This window comes from Salarias fasciatus, chromosome 2, assembly GCF_902148845.1.
Source record: "Salarias fasciatus chromosome 2, fSalaFa1.1, whole genome shotgun sequence".
NCBI lineage: Eukaryota > Metazoa > Chordata > Actinopteri > Blenniiformes > Blenniidae > Salarias > Salarias fasciatus.
The window spans coordinates 6,121,268-6,143,890 of NC_043746.1; the positions used below are offsets into that span (position 1 = coordinate 6,121,268).

A 22,623-nucleotide genomic window follows, 5' to 3' on the forward strand; every position below is an offset into this window, starting at 1 on the left:
TTTTTTTGGATTATGTTATTGGGTACTGAGATTTTCGGAGAGTGTTAAAGGTCTGAATAGAATATTTATTGTTTTCAAATGATATTTTTGTTGCAGAGGTGAAAAAAATCTTGGGGCTTACTGGCCCGGATGGAAAGTTCATCTATCCATTATTTCATTTCATCATTCCAAACATCCTTTCATCTATCCATCCTGCTATCCCATCCACCCTCTCTGTCACTTTACCTGTGTTGTGTCACGGTTTGTAGATTTGTAAATACATGCTTTAAGACTGCAGGAATGTTGCATCTTGAAAGTAAAGATATAATATTTCAGATCTTTGAGCTGAATTCTGGATGCAATAGAATTAATAGAGGGCGTAGTTTGTGGAAATTTGACTGTATGATGTAAACTTGTTCAGGTTGTGTGAAAATATAAGCACTGAGAGTGAATTTAAACAAAAAGTAGTCAAATCTCTTTGCACCAAAACAAACAAAAGAGAGGATTTATGAATTTAAAAAAGTTATCATGGTTTGTTTCTACTGGTCCATCTCACTTTGGATCATTGAACTGCATCTGGCCCCTGAACTTAAAATAGTTTGAAACACCTTTGCTAAAGAGTGGAAATGATAACCAACAAGTAAAATCAAGAGGATAAAAAGTTACATACTCCAACCTTTCAGTGACTAGTGTATCAAAATAATCTTTATTGTCATTTTTACCAGGAGAACATGAAGAAACACTGTAAACCTTTGTATCTATTAATGAAAGTAAAAACTGTTTACATATTTTTTTGTCTTTACAAAGACTTGGCTTATAATAAGAGATAAATATTAACTTGTGTATAGCTATATGCTATAAGTAATTTGTTACAATTGAAATAAGGAATATTTTATTAGCTCCATTAAACTACAGGAGAGGCTAACCCTATACAAATATATTGTATCAAAAATGGGTCTGCAGATCTCGATGATTCAGTAACTATATCAATGTGTTGTTGACTTGTGTAGGTCATGCCTCTGCACGTGTTGTTGTGTTGTGTTTTGCAATCGGAAGGACGGACCTTTTGAGGCGCCTTGAACGCAGCAGAAGAGAGCGAGAGGAGGGAAGTGTGTGTGTGTGTGTGTGTGTGTGTGTGTGTGTGTGTGTGTGTGTGTGTGTGTGTGTGTGTGTGTGTGTGTGTGTGAGAGAGAGAGAGAGAGAGAGAGAGAGAGAGAGAGAGAGAGAGAGGGGGGGGGGGGGGTGGATGCGAGGCAATTGTAGAGAAAATTCAGTGTTCTGAATATGATGTGGGGCCTGGTGTGCCCATCAGTGGGTCAGGTTAGCTCAGTGAGGCCCGCACTCTTCTCCGGGACTGTGAACCGTGCTTTTTTTCCCCGCAGCCGCCCTCTTTACATGCACACAACCCGGCCGAGTAGGCGGACGCGCCATGCTTGCGAGCCATTTCGACCTCGTTATATATTTATATATCGAGGGGGCGTGGCCAGCATAGCGGGGCTTGGCCAATCGCGTGGCGGCACAGCGGGCTGGGCGTGGCGTTCCGTTAGGAGCAGAAGTTGAACAGCGCGAGCCGAGACAGAGCTCTAGAAAGGCAGATAGAGAGAGGGCAGAGGCAACGGCCCTCTTCTGGAGGGGGGGCTTATTATAACAAATATATACACACATGTGTGAACTGTTTGGCCGCACGGTAGCTCATATGTGGATAACAGTTATTTTAGAAAAGCATACAGCCGCGGTGTTACATTTAAAATGCCTATTTTACTTTTCCTGTTAGACACGTCCGCCTCTATGAATCAGCGCACTTATTTGGGTACGACGTATCTGGACGTTGCTAAAGGCGCGGTTGAGGTCTTTATGAAGGTAAAGAATGATTTTACCCCGACTTTTCTCAGCGAGTGTGCACCTTTGGTAAGCTTAGGGTTCCTTGGGCAAGGTCGGTCGAAATTAATATCTGTTGTTTTGATTTGCTTTTTTGACAGCTGCGTGCCCGAGACCCGGCTAGTAGAGGCGACAGGTACATGCTAGTTACATTCGATGATCCGCCATACGGAGTGAAGGTAATTAGCAACTGATACCATTTTTACATTTGGAACGACGAGCGTATTTTTCTGTCAGTGAGACTTTATTGTCCTTCAGGTTTGTAGTCAGTGCTGGGCGGCTTCCTGCAGGCTCCCAGCAGCCGCAGACCCGGAGCTGCACTGCCTCCTAACATCCAGCGGACATTTTGCTTTTGTGTTGAGAAAAGTCTCGGGCGTTGAGATGGAGGCGGAGAGATTTATTATCAGCCGTGACGTCGCCGTTTTTTCTATCAGTGCCACGTCTCGATTGGTCAAGCAGCCCGCCAGTCATCACAAGCCCCGCCCCTTGCACAAACCACGCATTGTCATTGGCCAGTGCGGGCTGAAAGTTGATAAGCCCTCTTCATCATGAGATTTTTTTTAAATTTTATTTTCATGCGAGTTCGCTGGACGGGAATCGTCCTTATAGATATGATCATTATTGATACTGCGATCATAAGAGCCGTGTATAGAAACACAGGTTCTAGTGCTTATCACAGGCACGAGGGAGGAAAACACTGGTGTGTCACTGCAATAATTTCACGGTGTTTATGTCAGCAGAGCTGTCCACAGCCCCAATCTATTGACTTGTTTTATGGCCTGGCACACATCTCCCTCTGAGCATCTCATGCCTAATAAACGAGGTTTCTCAGTGCCCACATGGACCCCCTCAGTCTCAGATCTTCCTCATTTTCAGATTTACATCAGTAGACTCTCCAGGCATCAGAATCCTGAAAACTTTTCATTAATCCCTGCAGGGAGGCTGCCCAGCTCTGTCTCCACACAACACTCACCACTGTTGCTTGGCTCATCCCATTGCATCAGTGCTTAAAGACACATGAACTGTAGCATACTTTCTTCATTATAGCCGGTATTTTTTTGTTTGAATGTGCTGCAACCCTGTAGCAAAAACACTGTAGCTGGAATGTAATGCAGACACAGATGTTACAAAGCACAATCAAAACAGTAATTTAATCACATTATCCTTAAAAACCATGGTTTCAAAAAGTACATTTATTCCACAAATGTTACTTTTAGAACATAGTTTTTTTACATGTATTCATTTTTATACAGGAAAAAAAGAGATGCACTTTTAAATATTACAGAAGCTACAAAGACAATAGGAATCATCTCAGAGGTTGTAAACTGCGGGAAAATGGAACATCCACCCCCCCCCCCCCCCAAAAAAAAAAAAAAAAGGAAGAAGAAGAGCTTTATGGCACATGGCACTACCCCCACCCCTCCTTACCCCCTCCTTACCCCCTCCAGTTCTCCCACTGTGCAGGCTTTGTCTGGCAGCAGGTCATCATTTTTGGTCAAATGAAGGACTTCCTGATGTTTTTCCACATTATAGAAAATAAAACATGCTTTGTAGCAGTTGCATGCTCTGAAAGGAGGAGCATTTGGTGTTCTGAAGCCTGGAGAGTCGGGGGAAGTGGTGGCTGTGACTTTCCTCACCTGATTCTCTTTCCAAGTCAGGATCCCAACCAACAACCTTTCAGGTGCTATTGCAACACCTTATAAAAAAAAAATATTATTGTTAATGCCTGTTGGAATCCATATTTACGACAGCTCTTGTGCTATTTTTTTTAAATCCATTTTATTATACTTATGATCAAGCCAGAGCTGAAAACATGCTTTCTAATCGTCATACCAATTCCTTCCAACCATCTATTTTTTTTAATCGTGATTTAGTTTCAAGTATTAAAAGGAAAAAATAATGCTGGGAAAAGGCGCCCCACTTGACCCCGAGATTTTTCCTGCTGCATCGCCCGTCCTGTTCTCTGGCGCCTCCAAGAAACCAAACTGCTCTCTACAAAATTGCACAGTTCAAGGTTAAAGGTTTAGGTTAAAATCATCCCAAAGCTTTATGATTAGAGGGTTTAAAGAACTGCTTGTTATTCTATTATGAATTATATTCAAACTAATATTTTGTAAGTCATGTCTTGTTTCGTCTATTACTTAGATTTTATTTTTCCTTTCATCTGTTTGGTAGTTTTCTGTGTTTACAATAGGGTAACCCCAAAATGTAATTCTTGGAAAGAATTCAGACCTTTAAAAGCAAAGAGCAATTATTGCTATACTAATATTGGAAGTATAGTTATTTAGGTGTTTTTTCCACGGGTTAATAAATGGCTATAATTTATTTTGAGTTTAAAAACAAAGTGAGACAGGCAGCTCCGCTCCAGTCTGTCGGCCGTCGTGTTAAAACCTGTCAGCGAACGTCAGTGTTGCACATTTCTCATTCTCATGATGCCTCCTACTTTTTGTAGTCACATTATTCACCACACGTTATAGATGCGGCTCGCTCACTCACTCACCGAGACGATCCTGAGTACAGCACACACACCACAGCCCAATAATCCAAGATGTGGCTCACATAAACTCATCCAGGTGCTGCTGTTAGCCTGGAGAGCTTTCCCTGGGTTGTAAAGTCTGTCCTCCCGCTCTTCCTCTCTTTGTCTTGGCTGCCGTTTGTCTTTGTTGTTTCTGGCTGCTGTGTGCACGGAGGATTATGATGAAAGGACAAGGTTATGCTGAATGAGGCTACTGTGATTGCATAGTTACAGAAGCTATAAATTGTTGATGTGGAGAGAGAGAGAGAGAGAGAGAGAGAGAGAGAGAGAGAGAGAGAGAGAGAGAGAGAGAGAGATGAGGCTGGGCCAGAATAAAAACAGAAATATTCTGTTGTCTGAATTATTGAGTGCAAGCTAAGCCTTACATTTCTGCTGGCCTACACAAGAGTTTATGTCTGGGTTAGCTTGCTTTTACCCGGCTGAATGCTTCAGCGGCTCTCTGTCAGGCATGATCAATTGATTAGTTTTCTCTTGCCATTCATGCCACACCATGCGTTCCTTGAAATTCCCCCCAGTTCCCGCCGGTGGAAGGATATTCCAGGATAATCTCAGGGATCTACCCACTGCCCTGGTTCAGAGCTCACGTGTTGACTCTGGTGGCTCGTGCTTTATTTCTACTCTCTGTTGCTTTCTGTCTTTTTGGCCTCGTCTGTCCGAGCAAAGCCTGCAGGTCATCCTTAGATTAAGCTCCGAGCTGCAGCAGGAGAGTACTTGACCCCAGAGGAGGAAAGCCAGAGAGCAGCCACACACTCCACATCCCCTCCTCTCTGTCTCAGGACACGGTGGTTTTTCTAATATTATTTTTACGGGTGCTCTCTTAAACAGACTCAACATCAAGCTCGGATGTTGGCCTGAACAGAATCTACATTATCTTGTTTTTCCAGAGCTTCTCCGAACCTGATCTGATTTTATGGCCACGTTATGTCGTGCTGCACGGACTCACTGTGTCGCCGCGGCTCCTCTGAACCAAAGTGACAGTCATCTGCTTGAATTAATCAGTTTGTGCTTGCCCGCCAACAAAACTCGCCCGGTTTCTCCCAGTAATTACAACGTATGGGCATCTGTGGGCGTGCGTCTATTTTGGATGGCGGTGGCTGGCTGTGCCCTGCGACTGCCGGCCTCCTCTGCAGCTCGTCGAAGTGGCGGTTCACAGCGCCGAGCGGCTCGTCACCCCGTCCTGAGCGCTGTGTGTGTGTTTCAGGCGGGCTGGAAGGAGAACCACGCCACCTTCATGTGTGAGCTGAAGAACCTGCAGGCCTCGGGGCTGACCACGCTGGGCCACGCTCTCCGCACCGCCTTCGACCTGCTCAACCTCAACCGCCTGGTCTCTGGAATCGACAATTACGGACAGGTACCCACGTGCCACTGTGCCTGAAAGAGGAGAGTGCACTTAGTAACACAGTTAAAACATATATTTACTCTTCATTTATGTGATCTACTGGTGTTGACAGTACATTAAGTGGCATTCTTGAGCACTTTTTCAAGTTTCCTTTCTACACGTCTTTCTCATATCTTTAGTCACAGCAGGTGCAACACGTCACATTTTTGACATAATAACTCATTTTTGCAGAACTTTACTACCATATAGTGTGTGGAATGAAACTAAAGGTTCATGGGTGCGTTTAGAAGACACCCAGTGAGATTTTTACAGCAATCAGGGATGATTTTTTTTCTTTTTTACTTTTAGGGAACTTTATGTTGCATCATGTTGGTCAGTATAGCAACTCATAACATGATAATGGCCAATAATGTCAGAATTTGGACCATTTTAAATGTGATAAATTCAATAACGTCATAATTAGCCAAGATTTGATCACGATATTATTTTGCCAAAAATCAAATAGGTTGATACATGAAGGGGTTGAGTTTAAAAATAAATCTTTCAACATGTAATAACTGCAGCCAATATTGCAGTAATGATTCAAACTGCATTGATTGAAAATAAAAGTTTTTTGCAGATTTGGTGCAATTTGAATATCAAAATAGGTTTCGTGGAATGGATAGCTGTTATAACTTAGAATTTATTTCACTATTTTTGAAATCACAGCCAGTTATTTCAGTATTTGTTGCTACAGTCAGTTTTACTCTTCCCACAGGGTTTACTATACATAAAAGGCAGTCGTTGGTGTTATTTATACTGACCTTAAAATGTTACAAAACCAGAAGTAAAACTCTTGATAAAACCAGCAACAACACTCAGCGATGGAAACGCCTGTTTGTTTTCTGTGCCGCTTCATGCAGGGAGTCATTAACTCTCACTTTCACTACTTCAGGCAGTTTACGACTCACATTAGTCTCAGATGAATGTTTGAACTCTGTGAGGAAACAAAGAGGAAATCCTTAAAAGGAACAACATACAAACTCCAGTAAGGAATGAAGAAGACGACTTGTCGATGAGAGCATGACTCTGATAATTGAGAAAATGCTCAATTTGAAAATGATTAAATGAATTAACCCTGTGAAGGGTTGAATGTAATTTACACAGTGTAGTCTGCTCTGCTACTTTCAAAATCACATGTTGCACGTGAGTGGCTCACAGCTTCTCTTGTTTATCTACATTCAGTTCGACTGGAGGGATTTTATATGCTTTTTCTGAGAAATGTGTGGATGGAGATCGTTTATCTCGGCCAGCTGACATGAACGTCTATTTTCTCACAGCAGTGCTGCTACTTGTAATCTAGTGTGAATTCAGCAGCGTGCAGTCGCAGAAGTTGTACATGAATACACACTCTCACATCAGAGACAAAAATAATGTACTTCTGTCATTTGAGGAATAATATTTGAGCGAGTGCGTGGATTGATTTTTTTGTTTGGCTGTGTACAGATTTTGTTTTCTATTTCTGGATTTCTGGCACCAGATCATGCCAATTGTTATCGCTCTTTGTCAGTTTGTTCATCCTGTCATGTCGTTTCATGTTCCCGATAGAAAAATCCAAAGCCATTAAAAAAAAAAAAGAGTAAATTCAGGAGAAAACGGCCAAAGCAGTAAATTGGCACTCCAGCTCTTCTGCACACACCTACACAGTGCAAACAACACAGAAAAGTGCAGCGATGAATAATATGAGAGCACACATGATGCTTTTTGCAGCGCGGTGCGGAGGAAGCTCTTGACGGAGCGCGTATGGCTGATAGTTTAGGGGAAGAAGCCGCGGCAGGATCCAGAAGACAGTTAATCCATACCGTAAACCGTAAAGAAACAAAGCAGAGACGCTTCACGGATAGATCCATGAAGTTACTCCTCATCCAAGAGAAAAGCTGACTGAGTCTCTCCCTGGATAAACAAAGGATTTGAAGGTCTGGCTGGTGTGTGACACTCTCAAATGTTTCTGTTGGCACGTCTCCTCTCCTTTATGAGGAGAATATTGACTTTTGACTGTAGCTTAATCCACTCCACCTTGTCTCGGTTAACGCAGCCCTCTCCTTCTAGCGCACATCTCCTGTCTAAAACCCCGGCCTGGAGGCAGAGATGGATTACTACTCTGTCTGTGACACGGGTTTCTGTGCATCAGGAGAGCGTAAATCTACTTAGGCATCCTCCGTGTGTTTGTATTAAACAGGGCTGACCTATGCAGCGCGGCGGCAGAGGCCCGTCTTTAGAACGGTTACACAAGGACGCTCTGCGTTCTGACACAAAGCAAAGATTACCCCATGAGCTTTATATTGGGATCTGTCAGAGGTGTGACGGTAATTCCATACCAATGACTGCCTCTCTGCACACGTCTCACCAGCGTTTTGTCATCCATTCCAAACATGAGAGACCAATTACATTTTGTGTTTTAGAAGAGTTGGAGTTTTTTTTTTTTTTTTTTTTGCAGGCACAGAGCCCAGAACTGTGTTTTGGAAAGTAAAGAAAGGAGAGCAGACGAGTGAGAATAAATGGGCTCAGTGTTTGCCTTAACTTGGATTTAATTGGTGAATGTTACCGTCCCCCTCTCAGGGCCGCAACCCGTTCTTCCTGGAGCCGTCCGTGATCATCACCATCACTGATGGGAACAAGCTCACACACAGCTCGGGGGTGCCGGACGAGGTGAGAGCGCAAACAGATGACATGGAGCCGCGATGCACGGCGGCGAGGCCGCGCCGTGAAATGTGTCGTCTGTTTGGACTTTTTAGGAATGTTTATTTCACTTCTGACAACTTTATTAATCCCTCGTGGAAAATTTCCTTTTAGCGTCCAAGTTAATACAAACAGTCCTCACAGGCAGCCGACACCCGCTCATCCCTCTTCTGTCTACACCACATCAGGACACACTCCGGACAGGGACACCCTGTACCTAAAAAGTGTCTGTAGGTATGAATGTGTAGAAAACTGCTTCATTAATAGAAGATTAATCGGATCTCCTGTTTCCAGCTGCACCTGCCGCTCAACTCGCCCCTGGCCGGCAGCGAGCTGACCAAAGAGCCCTTCCGCTGGGACCAGCGTCTGTTCGCGCTGGTGCTGCGGCTGCCGGGAGCAGCCACGCCGGACACCGAGCAGCTGGGCAGCGTCCCCACCGACGAGTCGGCCATCACCCAGATGTGTGAAGTCACCGGAGGTCTGCCGTCTCCCTCCGCTCTGTCTTCAGTGCGTCCTCGTCTCTTTATGGACGAGCTCAATAATTCATTCCTGCCCCTCGTCTCAGGACGCTCGTACTGTGTGCGAACGCAGAGGATGCTGAACCAGTGTCTGGAGTCGCTGGTCCAGAAGGTGCAAAGTGGGGTCGTCATTAATTTCGAGAAGACTGGGCCAGACCCGCCTCTCGTCGGCGAAGGTGAGTGTTTGGCAAAAGTTTTTTTTTTCTGTTTGGTAAGAACATAAAGCAACGTTAGTGACAGGTTGAAATCCTGTCCGCTCCTAGATTAGTACCCATAAGACGTTTGAGATCCCAGCCGGGTGCATTAAATATAAATCAAGTGGCTGATGCACTCCAGAAGAAGTAAATTTTATTGCTTTCCAAGCACATTTTCTCAGCACATTTCATCCCGTTAGCTGAGGCAGGGATGCTGGGGAAGGTAAGAGAGGTAAAAAGCTGAAGATAATCTTCTAATTCAGGATCTCTCAGTGCAGTTTCACACCGAAACCAGAAGTGCTTAATGCGAGCTGTAATAAACTACGCCGTTTAGACAATCATAGTCATTTGTCACTTCCTTTGGATGGCTCAGCACCACGAAGAAAAAACAAACGGGACAGATCATTTAATGTAGCTGATTAAATTGTTTTTCCTTTACATTTTTCAGTGCATAAATATAATTTCAGGCCCCTTGACGAACCTAGAAAGATGTTTTGGTGAATAATGCGAGCGCCTGTCTGGTTTATCTCACCGTCTGAAGAGTTTTGTCCGTGTCCGTCTGCTGCAGAGAACCAGGTTGAGTCCAGTCGTTCGGTGTCGTCCTTCAACCCTCAGCCGTGGCACAGCTGCCACAAGCTCATCTACGTACGACCAAATCCAAAGACGGGGGTGCCAGTCGGCCACTGGCCCATTCCAGAGTCCTTCTGGCCGGACCAGAACTCTCCCACCCTGGTGAGGAAGCCCTGCTGGACGTTCTTTTCGCCTTGAAGTCCCTCCTCTGTATTATATGTCGCTGCTGTTCGAGCCGTCAGGCGGGTCGGCGCCTGGGACAGTTGTAACCCGTTTCCCCGTGGCGCCCGCAGCCCCCTCGCACCGCTCACCCCGTGGCCCGGTTCTCCTGCGTGGACTGCGAGCCCATGGTGATCGACAAGCTCCCCTTCGACAAGTACGAGCTGGAGCCGTCCCCGCTCACCCAGTACATCCTGGAGAGGAAGTCTCCACACATGTGCTGGCAGGTAGGGGGATACACACACACACACACACACACACACACAATTAATTTCTAGTATCTTTCCACCATGTCGCAGTTGTAAATTAGAATTAATTTACAGAAGTGAAGCTCGGTCATCCAGCTCTGATCCACGAAGGGTTTTACTACAAAAAATAAAAATAAAAAAGCTAAACAAACACCAGTAATTGGACTCTGTAATTGTCCCTCGTGTCCTCAGGTGTTTGTGAGCAACAGCGGGAAGCAGAACGACCTGGGACAACCGTTCGGCTACCTGAAAGCCAGCACCACCCTGACCTGTGTCAATCTGTTCGTCATGCCTTACAACTACCCGGTTCTCCTGCCCCTCCTCGGTGAGACTCTTTCCTGTCAAGGTTTAGAAGACAAAGACTTCATCAAAACAGGGAATAAAACAGGGAATCCATGGGAGCAAAGCACCTTGTGTTCCTGTGCATGCTTCCTCCTGAGCGGTTTCCCTGCAGCGGCAGGTGGAGCTGAAGCCGGCCACTCATCCAGACTGCTAAAATGTTTTTCTTTTTTTTTTTTTTTCCCCCCCAGATGATTTATTCAAAGTGCACAAACTGAAAGCAAACCTGAAGTGGCGACAGGCCTTCGAGATGTACCTGAAGACGATGCCTCCGTACTACCTCCTGGTAAACCCACGCCGCATTCACCAAGTGGACGTTGTAAATACGCAGATGTTGTGTTTCTCATGAACTAACCAGCACTAACCTGCGTCTGCTCTCTTCTGAAAGCCTTTAAAAAAGGCCCTGAGGATGATGGGAGCTCCCAACCTGATCGCAGACACCATGGACTGTGGCCTGAGCTACAGCGTCATTTCATACCTGAAGAAGCTCAGCCAGCAGGTGAACGCTGCTTTGACTCAGTCTCCACATCTATCTGCACACAAATATGGAGATTAAATCCACTTTATGTGTTTGTAAGACTACTTGCCGCTTTACTTTGAAAAGCCTGAAAACTTTGAAACTTTTCTTGCCTTAAGTTGGAAGAAGAGACACTCCTCCCCTTGGTTGTTTGCAGTCTGATTTTAATCATCTGTCCAGATGATGAGACGCTTCTTCTTTTTGTTTTGGACTTCAGGCTAAAATCGAGTCTGATCGTCTCATTGTGTCGGTGGGGAAAAAGGCTCCTCAAGAAACCGGCATCAAGGTGAAGAATCACTCCAGCTCTCTGTCTCTGGCCCACCGGCGGGACTTCAAGCAGCTGCTGCAGGGAATCACGGGCGAGGGCCCGCTTCGCCTGGCGGACATCAACTTCAAGGAGTTCGCTGGTTTCCAGATCGCCCTGCTCAACAAGGTAGAGACTTGAGTTCCTCATCTACAGGTGGTGAACAGAATCTGCCGAGTTTCCTCTTTGTAAAAACACAAATGCGTTGGCAGGACGTCAAACCTCAAGCCTACCGAAACGCGTACGACATCCCGAGGAGGAACCTCCTGGATCAGCTCACCCGCATGCGCTCCAACCTGCTGCGGACGTCGCTGAAGTTAATCCGAGGACAAGACGAAGGTGTGTTTCCTCCTCAGGGGGTTTGCAGCTCACAGCGATGCTGCGTGTGAATGAATCCAGCCGTCTCGGTTCTCTCTGAACGTCTCTCTGTGTTCCTGGGCGTTGTCAGACTACCTGCACAGTATTCCAGTGGCACAGATGGGAAACTATCAGGAGTACCTAAAAATGATGCCGTCTCCTCTGAGGGAGATCGACCCCGATCAGCCGAAGCGGCTGCACACCTTTGGGAATCCGTTCAAGCAGGATAAGAAGGTAAAGATATGTAATTCCTTCATGGCAACGTCTTCATTTTGTGTTCGTCCAAACGTGTCCTGATGTGTTCACCCCTCGCCTGTCACCAGGGGATGATGATCGACGAGGCGGACGAGTTTGTCGCCGGTCCTCAAAACAAGAAGAGGGGGATTTCCGGGGACTCCAACTCCGGCGTGACCCTGAAGAGGAGGAGGAGCATGTCGCCGTTGCTGCGGCGACCGCAGACCCCTCCCGGGAACACCAACCACGTGGCGATGGGGAAGAGTCCAGCAGGAGTCCCGGGCCAGCAGAACCTCCTCAAGACCGTCCCACAGCACAAAGGTGGGACTGAAAGCGACTGTGGAGGAAAACCGTCTCTGTGCAGCGTGTACGCTGATGCAGAACAAACCAGCGGAAAAGAGGCTGAAAATCAGCGAGCTAGTGCTCTCTGGAGTGTGAAGGCAAATTGCTTTCAGTTTATGTGTTTAACAGGATTTATCTGCTTGTTTTGACTCTGAACACTAAACGTCAGATAAAGTTCAGTCAGGTGGAATTAGGAGTGTGACGCTTCTCCTTGCTGCTCCACCAGGACTGGACGGCACCTCGGTGGTGATGACTGAGAGCAACGGCGACTCCGCTCTGGACGCCGCCGAGATGTGGCCGGCGGACATGGACACGGAGACGGGCAGCCCGTCCGCTCTGAGCCTGGAGGAGAAGGCTGCGCCGGGAGCCGCCGCCGCCGCCGCCGCTCAGGGCGAGGACGCCGCCGTGGCGGAGGAGCGGCCGGCGGAGGATCACCTGGACGAGCATCCTCCGGAGGACAAACACAACTGCGACCGGCTGAGTCCGCAGAGCCAGGCGGACAGCGCCGAGGCCGAGGCCGCGGAGCAGGAGCCCGTCTTCATCGCCCCGCTCGACGGCACCCAGGCAGAGCTGCGGACCCGGGTCATCAAGGAGGTCCGCAAACCCGGACGAAGTGAGTGTGAGGCAGTGGACTGTCTGCCGAGGCGGCCGCCGCGCTGGTCCTCTCTTTACACGTCACTGTTTTCTTCCTCAGACTACGACGCAATAGTCGGACTACTGCAGCAGGTGAAGGGATCCCAGGACGTGCAGCGGTACTTCATCCAGCACGCCATCAAAGAGGCCGTCAGGTAAGAAACGCCGAGTCCCTTTCAGTAGAATTCCTGTGAATATGCAGCGTTAGGCAGCACGGCGCTGCAGCTGCGTTCTGCACCGTCCCGCGCCTGAACCGCCGCTGAAGCTCTGCTCCTCGCTGCTTCGCCCCTCCCCATGCCGCAGGTTTAAGAAGCGGGTTCTGATCCAGCAGCTGGAGCTCGCCCTCGCCGAGCTGGAGGCCAAACAAGCCGCGTGCTCGCCGCTCCCCAACGACCACGGCAGGTAGTCTGCAGCGTCGCCAGGAACAGGAAGAAGAGGAAACGGGACAGGTCCGCTGAGGATTAGTAAACATCAGAAACGACCCTCTTCGTGTTGACAGATGCCTTAAACTTCCATATGGCTTTTGTCTGTATGGACACACACACGCACACACACTCCACGAGACAGACGATAAGCTGTCAGATCGCTGACTGAGAGAGAGAGAGGGGCGAGCGATCGACTGATTTCTGCTTTACCCACAGACCTTTGTTCAGCTGGTCTGAAAAGTGTTTGTCCCCCTGCAGCAGTTTTTACCAGCACTCACATGTTTAGCATTCGTGAGGATTTACGGCTGATCAGAGGCTTCTGGTTCAATCAGGGAAGGCCTCGACGTTTTTAGTGTTACATTTTGCAAAAGGATGCACTCATATTTTTAGTTTTTAATACTTGTCATTGTTGATACCGTTATCTAATGTTTTCCTATTTTTAGTAGCCGGAGCTGACATTCTTTGGCGTTACAGATGGGCAAGATGGATTAAATCTGTGAGCGGAGATGCTTATTTTCAATTTCAGACACTGTCAAATGGGAATGGGTATTTATTTGTAATGTAACCTTTAAAAATGTAGTATGGCCCTTTAAAAAAAAAAAAAAAAATGCCTGTTTTGTGCATTTCTTGGCAGTGACGACCGAGTTTGGCACAGTTTTCTACAGATGAATCTGACATTGGCAACTTTTCAATCAGTTTTCTTAACTGACTATCATCATTCAGGTTTCTCTTTGGAAAAACTAAAGACTTTCATCACTTGTTGACTTGAAAATGAAGGTCAACATGAACGTTTTCTCCACTAGAGAGCAGTTAGTCATGTGTTTCCTCTATAATCGACTCCCAGAGTCGATCACAGGCCCGGAGTTTGTTTCTGTTGAAAAACACAAAAATAACTTTCTGTATTGACGGCAGTTCATTCCTCTTTGAGAAGACATCAATACCCGTTATATTATTCAGATAGTGTTTTTATCTGAGTGTTTTTTTTCTTCACATTGGGATAATGTTGATTGACACGACCCCGTTCGAACTTTGTTCTTTGTTTTTTCTTAAGTTTCCATCTCATCGATAGCGGAGCAGCAGGCCCTAGCCGAGCTCTGCACTCTGTATTTCTGTTACACACTTCGGTGCTTGAGGATAAACGGCACAATAGAATCTCACAGTAAACGCTTCCATATTGCCCAGCTCTAATCGTCATTGTGTTAGTCAGGAAAAAAAAAGTTCACATTCCCAGTGTATGACAATGGCTTCTAAATATCCAAATTGGATTTAGTCATGTTGCTATTTGACGTTAAAAACAAGCTTTTATGACGCCGGGCTGGTTGCACTGCTCCGTGCAGAGCCGGCGTTTGGGTCCAGCTGCTCAACATCGCCCTGAACTGGAAACAAGACTGACTTCCCACCACCACAGCAGTGCTGGGTTGTTTTTTTTTCCCCCTCCCGGTTAAGTCGACACGGATCATAATCCCCGAACATGAAAATGTCTTCAGTGTGTGCAGCTGTGTGCAGCGGTTCTCTGAGAGGCTGGTGGTAAATCCTCCTCCCAGCATCACAGCTGTATTCCGAGGAAGTGGCACATCTGTCCGCGCTCAGCTGACAGCCACCTCCTGTTGAACTCCAACAGCTGGCCGTCGCTCCTCTGCTGCTTTTTACACCAAACCCCACTCCGCCGTTTCTACCACAGATGTACACTACTTTTTAATGTTCATAGGGAATATAGATTATTTTTGTGAATTTGTTTATTTCAGAGTTTAAGAGCTATTTTGAAGGAAATGTTTAAAGCCATTTTTGTAAGCTGTTAAATACATATACAAAGTGGAAAGTTTTATGAACTGTTTTTTAAGAAAATAAAAAAAAAAAACACAGGTAGAGTTGTATCGGCTCTTTGTGTTTTGGGTCAAATTTATCTCCTGTAAAAAGTTAAAAACAGCTGTGCTACTTCATATCTGCTGTACCTCACTGCTGTAAAGCCATCATGCCATCTTTGCTTCTGCAGCTGATCAAACTGAAAGCACCGCTTTTACTGCCACCTGCTGTCCAACACGAGGAACTGCAGCTTGGCCGATGCTGGTATTTTAGACGCAGCAGCAGCTTTTCATCAAGGTCACAGTGAATGTGAAGCCACCTCATTAACACCATCCACTCTTCATTTGGCTCCTCAGACGATGCAAAAAGCAGAGATCCAGACACTTTGTAAAATCAGTATGCCTTTTATTAAATTAAAAACAATCTGTAGAGTCTTACCAAAACGAAGGAGGAAAGAAAAAAGTCACCCAAATGAATGTACCATCACTCTCTGCTTTAGTCTTCACAGTATTATCAAAACTCCCGCCGTCTCTTCTCGCCTCCAGCGCCGTTTCCCGTGGCATTCCAGCCGCTCGCACACAGGAAGTGCCGAGCCTTTCCCACATCGAGGAAATAAATGAGTCCTCCGCTTGTACAATAAAACTCATTTCATTCCCGAGAGTTTTGCCCCGGACAGCGGCTAAAGGCTGGAATTAAACGGTAACGGAAACAGGCTTTGCTTCGCCCCTCATACAAAAGATTTACAAAGGATCGCAATCCACCGGCTTCGGCTCAGAGGGACAAAAAGGGAGACGTCTCAGAATCTTAAGACATTCCGAAGCAATTACATACTGTATGTACAAAGAAGTCGGCATGAAAAAAAACCAAAGGGTTGGCACAGTCAGTGTGGGATACTGGTAACCACTTGATGGACAGGATGCATGTTCAGACAGCATGTTAGTTTATTTACAAATTAAAAATGGAAGAGGAGGAAGATCCCTTGCTCCGACTAACAAAAACAAATCTTATCTGACAATGACGCTGTTCCAGGCAGGAAAAGGCCAGTTCTCAGTGCAAATGCTCCAGCTTGCGTAGCCGTATGGGGTTGGGAAGAGCCTGCTGGTTGCGTGCGGAGGACGGCTCCTCCTCCGGAGAGCGGAATAACACCCGACCCCGGTGGTTGAAGAGGTAGAAGGACGGGTGGTTCCTCAGCGTGTCAAACGTCCTGGGTTCAGGGTGAAAGGGAAGAACGTCAAGAGGCTTTAAACTTCACAATGAATCGTGTGGTTCACAAAGACTTTCCTGCCATCTAATTAATGGAAACGACAAAAAGGTATATCATATTTGATAATCCATCACTGAGCAGAAGCAGGAACTGCTCTGACCCCCCATCAGGGATTAGCTGGATAAAAATTAAACTTCAGATGCCTCCTTCCACCAACACACCTCATGCAAACGCAGAGCGCTCCTCTGAAAAGGCCCGACAACGAGCGGAGTCATTAGCATGTGACAGGTCAGCAGAGAGCACCGCTGTCGACGTTCACACCTTTGATTGAAGACGACGTTTTATGGCCTCGACATTAAAAACAAAAAGGCTAGGACAACAAAGCTGGAGTGGAATGGAGTTTCCCTTTGCTCATGCTAATACTGGACCAAAGCAGGCAGGGCAGCTGGGGGTCTCTGCTACAGGCCCCTAATATGCATCAAACTTCCTGCTTTCCTAAACTTCACTCACAGTTCAAAAGTTCATTAAACCAGGCCTAATGGAGCAAAACAGTCATTTTCATCTGCTTGGTTGCAAAGGACTGATCTATATGTAGAAATGTGAATGCAATCATCTGAATATTGGAGCATAATACTGAAAAGCACTAATTGAACAGACTCGGACTGCAGTAATCACTGCACAATATCTTTAAATAGCTGAAGCACAGGATGTGACCTGCTTCAGAAACACGGAAAAACATTTTTTTAACTCTTTATGTATATATAGATACAAGTTGATTTCCCTCTATAAGCTTCTGAACCATTAATATGTCAAATACTGTGTTTTACATACTTGGTAGCATTTGTAAAGCAAATACTTTTTTTTTAATAAAATCTCTAAACCTACATAAAGCACCTCAAGCTAATCGTTGAGCACCTCGTCTTAATAACCACCTCAGGGAGGATCATGGGAGCTGATGAACTGTAATGTTGCTAAAACTGAACATGTGATGAGAGCGATGTGGCTCCCCGGGGACAGAGGACACAAACAACCCTGCCATCATGGGAGTGAGGTGCTGCAGGGTGACTGTGCTTACTTGTTTTTCAGCTCTGAGGAGGCGTCCATGTCTTTGAACTCTCCAGCAATGTGGACGATACCGTAACAGGTCATGACGAACGATAACAAGGTCTGCAATACAATCTGGAGGAAGAGAAGGGATTTAAGTTAAACAGTAAACCACTGATGTTCAAGTCAGCAGTTGCAACTAAGCTTTAATAATCTTTCTGGGGTATACTGATGAAAATTGGACAAATGCTTCACTAAAGAGGCATAAATCACTCACATCAGTTGGTAGTGTCTCGTGCTCCTTCTCTGTGAGTCGCATGTATGATCGATCTGAGGAGGAGAGGAAGAAACGTTTCGCTTCGAATCAGTGAAATATAAAACATGACAGTGCACTAACCTAATTTTACAATCTAATGTGATCCATTGCTGCAGCAGCTTATGTATCAATGCATGTCAATACATTTCCAAAGATATAAAAAGGCTGAAATTAAACTAATACTGTCAAACATTCATTACCTTTATGTTACCATGCAGTAACAGTAGCGAGGTCTTTCTAATATCAGTCATGCCAAGCAGGATTCACTAAGAGGAATACTTATGATAAAATCTTTAATGACAACAACAAAAATATAGATCTGATGAAATCTAACTCTGTGTAATTTATCTCAGAGCTGTTTAAGTCTGGATCACATCACACTGTACAGGTGTACCTAATAATGTGGTCTATCAGGATGCTAACTCCTTGATACAGATTGGCTAGAAATCGATCGATTTAAGATATTACAAACATGAAAGATGACTCAAAATAGCATATAAGACGAGTTTATGGTGGAACACGGAGCTGAGGCTGAGTTTAACATTTCTGTCATGTGGATGAACCAAAGCAGAGCTAAGCTGTTAGCATCCCGTTAGCCTGCCGATGGACACGGAGGCCCGGGCCGCGGCTCCATCAGCCTGCGCGGTGACACCAGAGCCCGGCCGGGCTGAACACACACGCCGAGACGTGTGTCTGGCCCCCGTGCAATAAAACTCACGCTGTGCTGCCGAGAAAGCTGCATGAGCCAAGGCGAAGAGTCCGACTCCGACGACACCTTTCCAGAACGACGACGCCATCTTGGAGCAGGACGGTGAGGAAGCGGGCGCAGTGTCGTAAAACGCTGCCGTAAAAGCCCGCAGCAGTGACGGCGCTTAAATTCAACACTAATGGAAAAAAATCTACAAAACACAGACTAATATTCACATTATTAGATACCACACCTGCTTTGTTTGTTTTGCGGTTCAATATATGTAGAAAAACATCAACAATATCTTTTGCGGTGCTCTTACTTTGAAGGGACGAGCTAACATCCGCTTTCTGTTAGCGTTGCTCTTACTGTGAAGGGATCGGCTAACATCCGCTTCCTGTTAGCCTTCGCCACCCTGCCACATTTTCCTCCGTTCTCTCTTCTATTTGAAATATAAAAGACACTTTACATCAGACATGGCGGACGGCGTCTATAAGAAACTACAAGCCGAAGTAGAAAAGTATACACGCATGCAGAAAGGTATGCAGCACTTATTTCTATATTTTATACTAAATGTGCCTTTTAATGTCTAGCTAGCTGACCACATAGAACCCAACAGTCAAGATTAAATCTCATTATTATTTTTCTGATGGTATTGATTAGGTTAATATGTTAACTGATTTTGACTTTTCATATGTATTCAGTGCATATCCTGTGTGTGTGTGTGTGTGTGTGTGTGTGTTTCAGATGTTAGTAAAAGCATGTCAGCCAGGCAGAAGCTGGAGACTCAGCTGACAGAGAACAACATAGTCAAAGAGGTAAAAACACACAAATTCATTCACAATAACATCAGACAATCCTGTGGACCAGAGGTGTCAAGGAAGGCTGAGTGCACTTATAGGCTTACCAATCAATTAGCCTTTATTTATTTAGCATATCTGTTTATGTAGCACTTTTCATGCGTTTAAAAAGCCAAACAAAGTGCTTTACAGCATTTAAAAAACATTTCAAGGTAAAACAGGGAAATCCGTCTCTCCCACTTCCATATATCCATATATCCATATATACACACAACTACACATGTGCACACAGTGATACTTCTCAAACAAGAAGGCATCTTTCTCTACAGAATCTCTGATCACTGAGCTCGAGTTTCAGTGATCTGCTCTGTCCACCACTCTAAAGCAGCAGAATACCTGGTTTTCAATACCTGTACGGCAGCAGAGACTGTCACTGATAAATCGTAGTGAATATGTTCTTTTCCAGTACCAATCCATCTTATGGTTGTGATTAGATCCTCCACACTGACTGATTTTAGCTACCTGGATGTAGTTCAGAGGTCAAAATCCCAAACTTTTCATCAGCTATGAACATGAAAAAAGAAACGATTCCTCCACCTCTACAGTACATCTTTTGGTTTATAATGTATCTAATGTGAGACATTTCTGTTTTTGAGCTTTCAGTGAATTAAAATAAATGTATTTGAAGACGAGATGTTTAAATACAGTAGATTTTGTTGTATTTTTTATTGTATACATTCCCCATGAACTCGGGTATTATTTGCTCCAATAATATTCATCATGTGTTCCTCTGAGGGTGATTTCAAGGTATTTAAGGTCCTAAAGTTGGAGAGTTCTTGCATCAGAGGGATTTTTGCTCAGAAAGACATAACCGTGATTCTTTGCACTCACACGTCGCACTAACTGAACGTGTTTTCTCCCGGCCGTGTTTCCAGGAGCTCGACCAGTTGGACTCCACAAACACCATTTATAAGCTGATCGGCCCCGTTTTAGTGAAGCAAGACCTGGATGAGGCCAAGGCCACGGTCGGGAAAAGGCTGGAGTATATCAATGGAGAAATGTAAGATTGACTTCATTCAGTCACTTTGCTGAATCCAGACATTATATATACGGAACCTTTGGGGTGTCTGTTGGATCGGACGGTTCTCAGGACATTCAAATCCATCGTATCCAGTCAGAGAACTGTGTGTCGTCCTGTAGGATCCAGTGTACGGAGCCAGCTGCTTTATGTCTTTTCTCTGAGCAGCCGTTCTTGTTCTTGTTGTTGTTCCACAGTCAGAGGTACGAGACGGTCCTGAAGGACATGGAGAAGAAGTGTGAGCAGCACCGAGAACTCTTGACCAGTCTGCAGCAGGAGTACCAGAAAGCCCAGGGAATGACTGCCTGAGCGCACGCACGCACGCACACACACTCACACTCACAAACATACACACACAACACACGTAAACCCACACCCCGAGGAGGACGAGCCTCTGCTTGTTTCAGTGCTTTGCAGTGTTATTACTGTGACTTTCTGTTGTTAATAATAAACATGTTTTCCATGAAGGCTGCTGTTCCGTTTCCTCCTTTCTTTCACCAAATTACTAAAAGCAATGAAACAATAAGGTGACAGACCTTATTTATCTCACAATGGGTCGTTTTCAGTCTATAAAATAGTTGAAAAGGAAGTGTGAATTTGCATAAATACAAGTGACATTTACTTAACCTGCTTGGTGAAAGAAAACAGTGAAGTCATGTTTTTGGGTCTTCATTTATGAAATGTTTTTCAAGTATTCAATAAATTCCTACTTTTAATGCTGTAACTGTACACACTTTGAATCATTCTGTAGCTCATGAGTTTAATCCACTTTTCCCCACAGTGCCTGTTTGATTTACTCTTCTTCACAAAAAAGTTTAAAGGGTAACATCCCATTTTGTCTACTCTGTTTCTGACATATATTCCCATTTCGTCTACTTTCGTCTACTGCGTATTTTTCCCACGTTTCGCTGCTTTTCCACAGATTATGCTGTCATACTATATTTTGACCTATTCTTACCCTTTTAAATACTAAACTTCAGGGGTTAGGATTAGGGTTAGGGAAATAAATAGCTGTTGTAGCAGTTTTCACAATAAATATCCTGTTAAATAAATTTCATCATTAATGTTATTTTGGTGGTCTAATGTTGAAGTAGACAAAAGTAGACGAAATGGGAATGTTTGCCAAACGGGTAGTAGACAAACTGGGAGTAGACGAAATGGGAGTTTTGGTGTAGACGAAATGGCCATAAACCATTTAAAGGTATTTCATGGCTGAATTAAATTATAATGCAGAGAAAAAAACTTTTTTTTTTGCAGATTTTTAATCCTTCAACACTCTTTCAACTTCTGCCAGAGATTCAATGTGATGCGTCTTGTGTGACAAAGATCTGATAGTGACTCACGGATTAGCAAAACAACACATTTACATTTTAAATGCTTTTACTCAATCGATGGTCTGAGTCAGCAACAAAGGACAGTTACGAGGCTGCGGTGAAGTGGGAGGAAATGAAAAGGCGAGCCTTTGTGTAGTGAAAAAACCAGGATGGCTGTAAAAACAAACTGTTTGAAATCTTGGGGTGTTTCTGCAGGGACTGGGTGTCACAGCAGGAGAAATATCCAGCACACAGTTTTAATTTCAAAAATGCCTCCAAAGTTGAGGGTCCAAAAAAACATCTCAATCCACAGCTGCTTTTGTTGATTCTGTCTTTCTCTCCAGGCTGATTTTGAAGCATGAGGCGTTCATGTGTTCACAGATTCACCCTCACAGTCTGGCCTTCATGATGGATTTATCACAAACAGCGTGATGCTTCTGATTAAACACTGGATTAATCTTCGTCTTTGTAACTTTTAAACCACGTAGAGTCGTCCTGCAGGGCAGAATGGGGCCTCTGGGGGGGGCGGTTTTTGACCCCTGGGCCTTATGTCTGGAACCCCGTTTTCACATTACGCCCTTGCACGAGCCGTGTGTGTGGCATCAGCTGAAGGATAGATGACAGCAGGCCACAACTTTACGCATCAAATTCAGACCACTCCGCATCTCCAGACAATAATGAAATCTTCTTCATCTTTAATCATCATCAAACCGGCGCCGGCCGGTCTGTGGATCTTTCTGCGGCTCCTCTGCAGACCCTCATTTCATATGTTGCCAAACGAGACCTGCAGTAACCAGAAAGCCCCTCTCTCTCTATGCATAATGCCCCCCTCTGATGCAAAACGACCTCCAGTGCCAGACAATGCTGTTCCTGACGACGAGCCTCATCCTGTCGATAATCCTTCGTTGCCTGCATTTGAATGCAGACCAGAGTCCATCAGCTCACCTTGCAGACCTGCACCTGGGTGCAGGCTGCGGACTGCAGTTAATCCGTGCTGAATGTGAATGGACCGTGAGAGTCTCCCATG

The 22,623-nt window shown here is 45.2% G+C and overlaps 3 protein-coding genes across 3 annotated transcripts; 2 read left to right on the plus strand and 1 right to left on the minus strand.

The window, feature by feature from the left end:
- The first annotated feature begins 1,575 nt into the window (after positions 1-1,575).
- Positions 1,576-14,557, plus strand: ints6l (integrator complex subunit 6 like). Its single transcript, XM_030105887.1, has 18 exons — positions 1,576-1,839; positions 1,959-2,036; positions 5,595-5,744; positions 8,331-8,420; positions 8,745-8,928; positions 9,016-9,144; positions 9,731-9,894; positions 10,026-10,178; positions 10,392-10,524; positions 10,730-10,824; positions 10,927-11,037; positions 11,273-11,488; positions 11,572-11,698; positions 11,808-11,950; positions 12,040-12,271; positions 12,519-12,905; positions 12,987-13,080; positions 13,229-14,557. Exons 1-18 carry the CDS (start codon positions 1,729-1,731, stop codon positions 13,329-13,331), a joined length of 2,700 nt encoding a protein of 899 aa, XP_029961747.1. The 5' UTR covers positions 1,576-1,728; the 3' UTR covers positions 13,332-14,557.
- Positions 14,558-15,534: 977 nt separating this feature from the next.
- mmgt1 (membrane magnesium transporter 1) lies at positions 15,535-18,582 on the minus strand. Its single transcript, XM_030105937.1, has 4 exons — positions 18,436-18,582; positions 17,679-17,731; positions 17,433-17,536; positions 15,535-16,357 (listed from the first exon to the last, which is right to left on the minus strand). Exons 1-4 carry the CDS (start codon positions 18,512-18,514, stop codon positions 16,201-16,203), a joined length of 393 nt encoding a protein of 130 aa, XP_029961797.1. The 5' UTR covers positions 18,515-18,582; the 3' UTR covers positions 15,535-16,200.
- A 194-nt stretch (positions 18,583-18,776) lies between these two features.
- pfdn6 (prefoldin subunit 6) lies at positions 18,777-20,750 on the plus strand. Its single transcript, XM_030105954.1, has 4 exons — positions 18,777-18,945; positions 19,153-19,223; positions 20,141-20,265; positions 20,481-20,750. The coding sequence occupies exons 1-4, from the start codon at positions 18,882-18,884 to the stop codon at positions 20,590-20,592; spliced, it is 372 nt and encodes a 123-aa protein (XP_029961814.1). The 5' UTR covers positions 18,777-18,881; the 3' UTR covers positions 20,593-20,750.
- Positions 20,751-22,623: the final 1,873 nt, after the last annotated feature.

What these genes read in the sequence shown, in the direction of transcription:
- ints6l (XM_030105887.1), top strand. Translation starts at nt 1,729, where the DNA reads ATGCCTATTTTACTTTTCCTGTTAGACACGTCCGCCTCTATGAATCAG. An exon ending in CGGTTGAGGTCTTTATGAAG is followed by an intron (nt 1,840 to 1,958) that starts GTAAAGAATGAT and finishes CTTTTTTGACAG; the next exon opens with CTGCGTGCCCGAGACCCGGC. An exon ending in CTCCACACATGTGCTGGCAG is followed by an intron (nt 10,179 to 10,391) that starts GTAGGGGGATAC and finishes TCGTGTCCTCAG; the next exon opens with GTGTTTGTGAGCAACAGCGG.
- mmgt1 (XM_030105937.1), bottom strand. Translation starts at nt 18,514, where the DNA reads ATGGCGTCGTCGTTCTGGAAAGGTGTCGTCGGAGTCGGACTCTTCGCC. An exon ending in ACGAGACACTACCAACTGAT is followed by an intron (nt 17,537 to 17,678) that starts GTGAGTGATTTA and finishes CTCTTCCTCCAG; the next exon opens with ATTGTATTGCAGACCTTGTT. An exon ending in TCCTCAGAGCTGAAAAACAA is followed by an intron (nt 16,358 to 17,432) that starts GTAAGCACAGTC and finishes CCCTGAACCCAG; the next exon opens with GACGTTTGACACGCTGAGGA.
- pfdn6 (XM_030105954.1), top strand. Translation starts at nt 18,882, where the DNA reads ATGGCGGACGGCGTCTATAAGAAACTACAAGCCGAAGTAGAAAAGTAT. An exon ending in GTATACACGCATGCAGAAAG is followed by an intron (nt 18,946 to 19,152) that starts GTATGCAGCACT and finishes TGTGTGTTTCAG; the next exon opens with ATGTTAGTAAAAGCATGTCA. An exon ending in GAGTATATCAATGGAGAAAT is followed by an intron (nt 20,266 to 20,480) that starts GTAAGATTGACT and finishes GTTGTTCCACAG; the next exon opens with TCAGAGGTACGAGACGGTCC.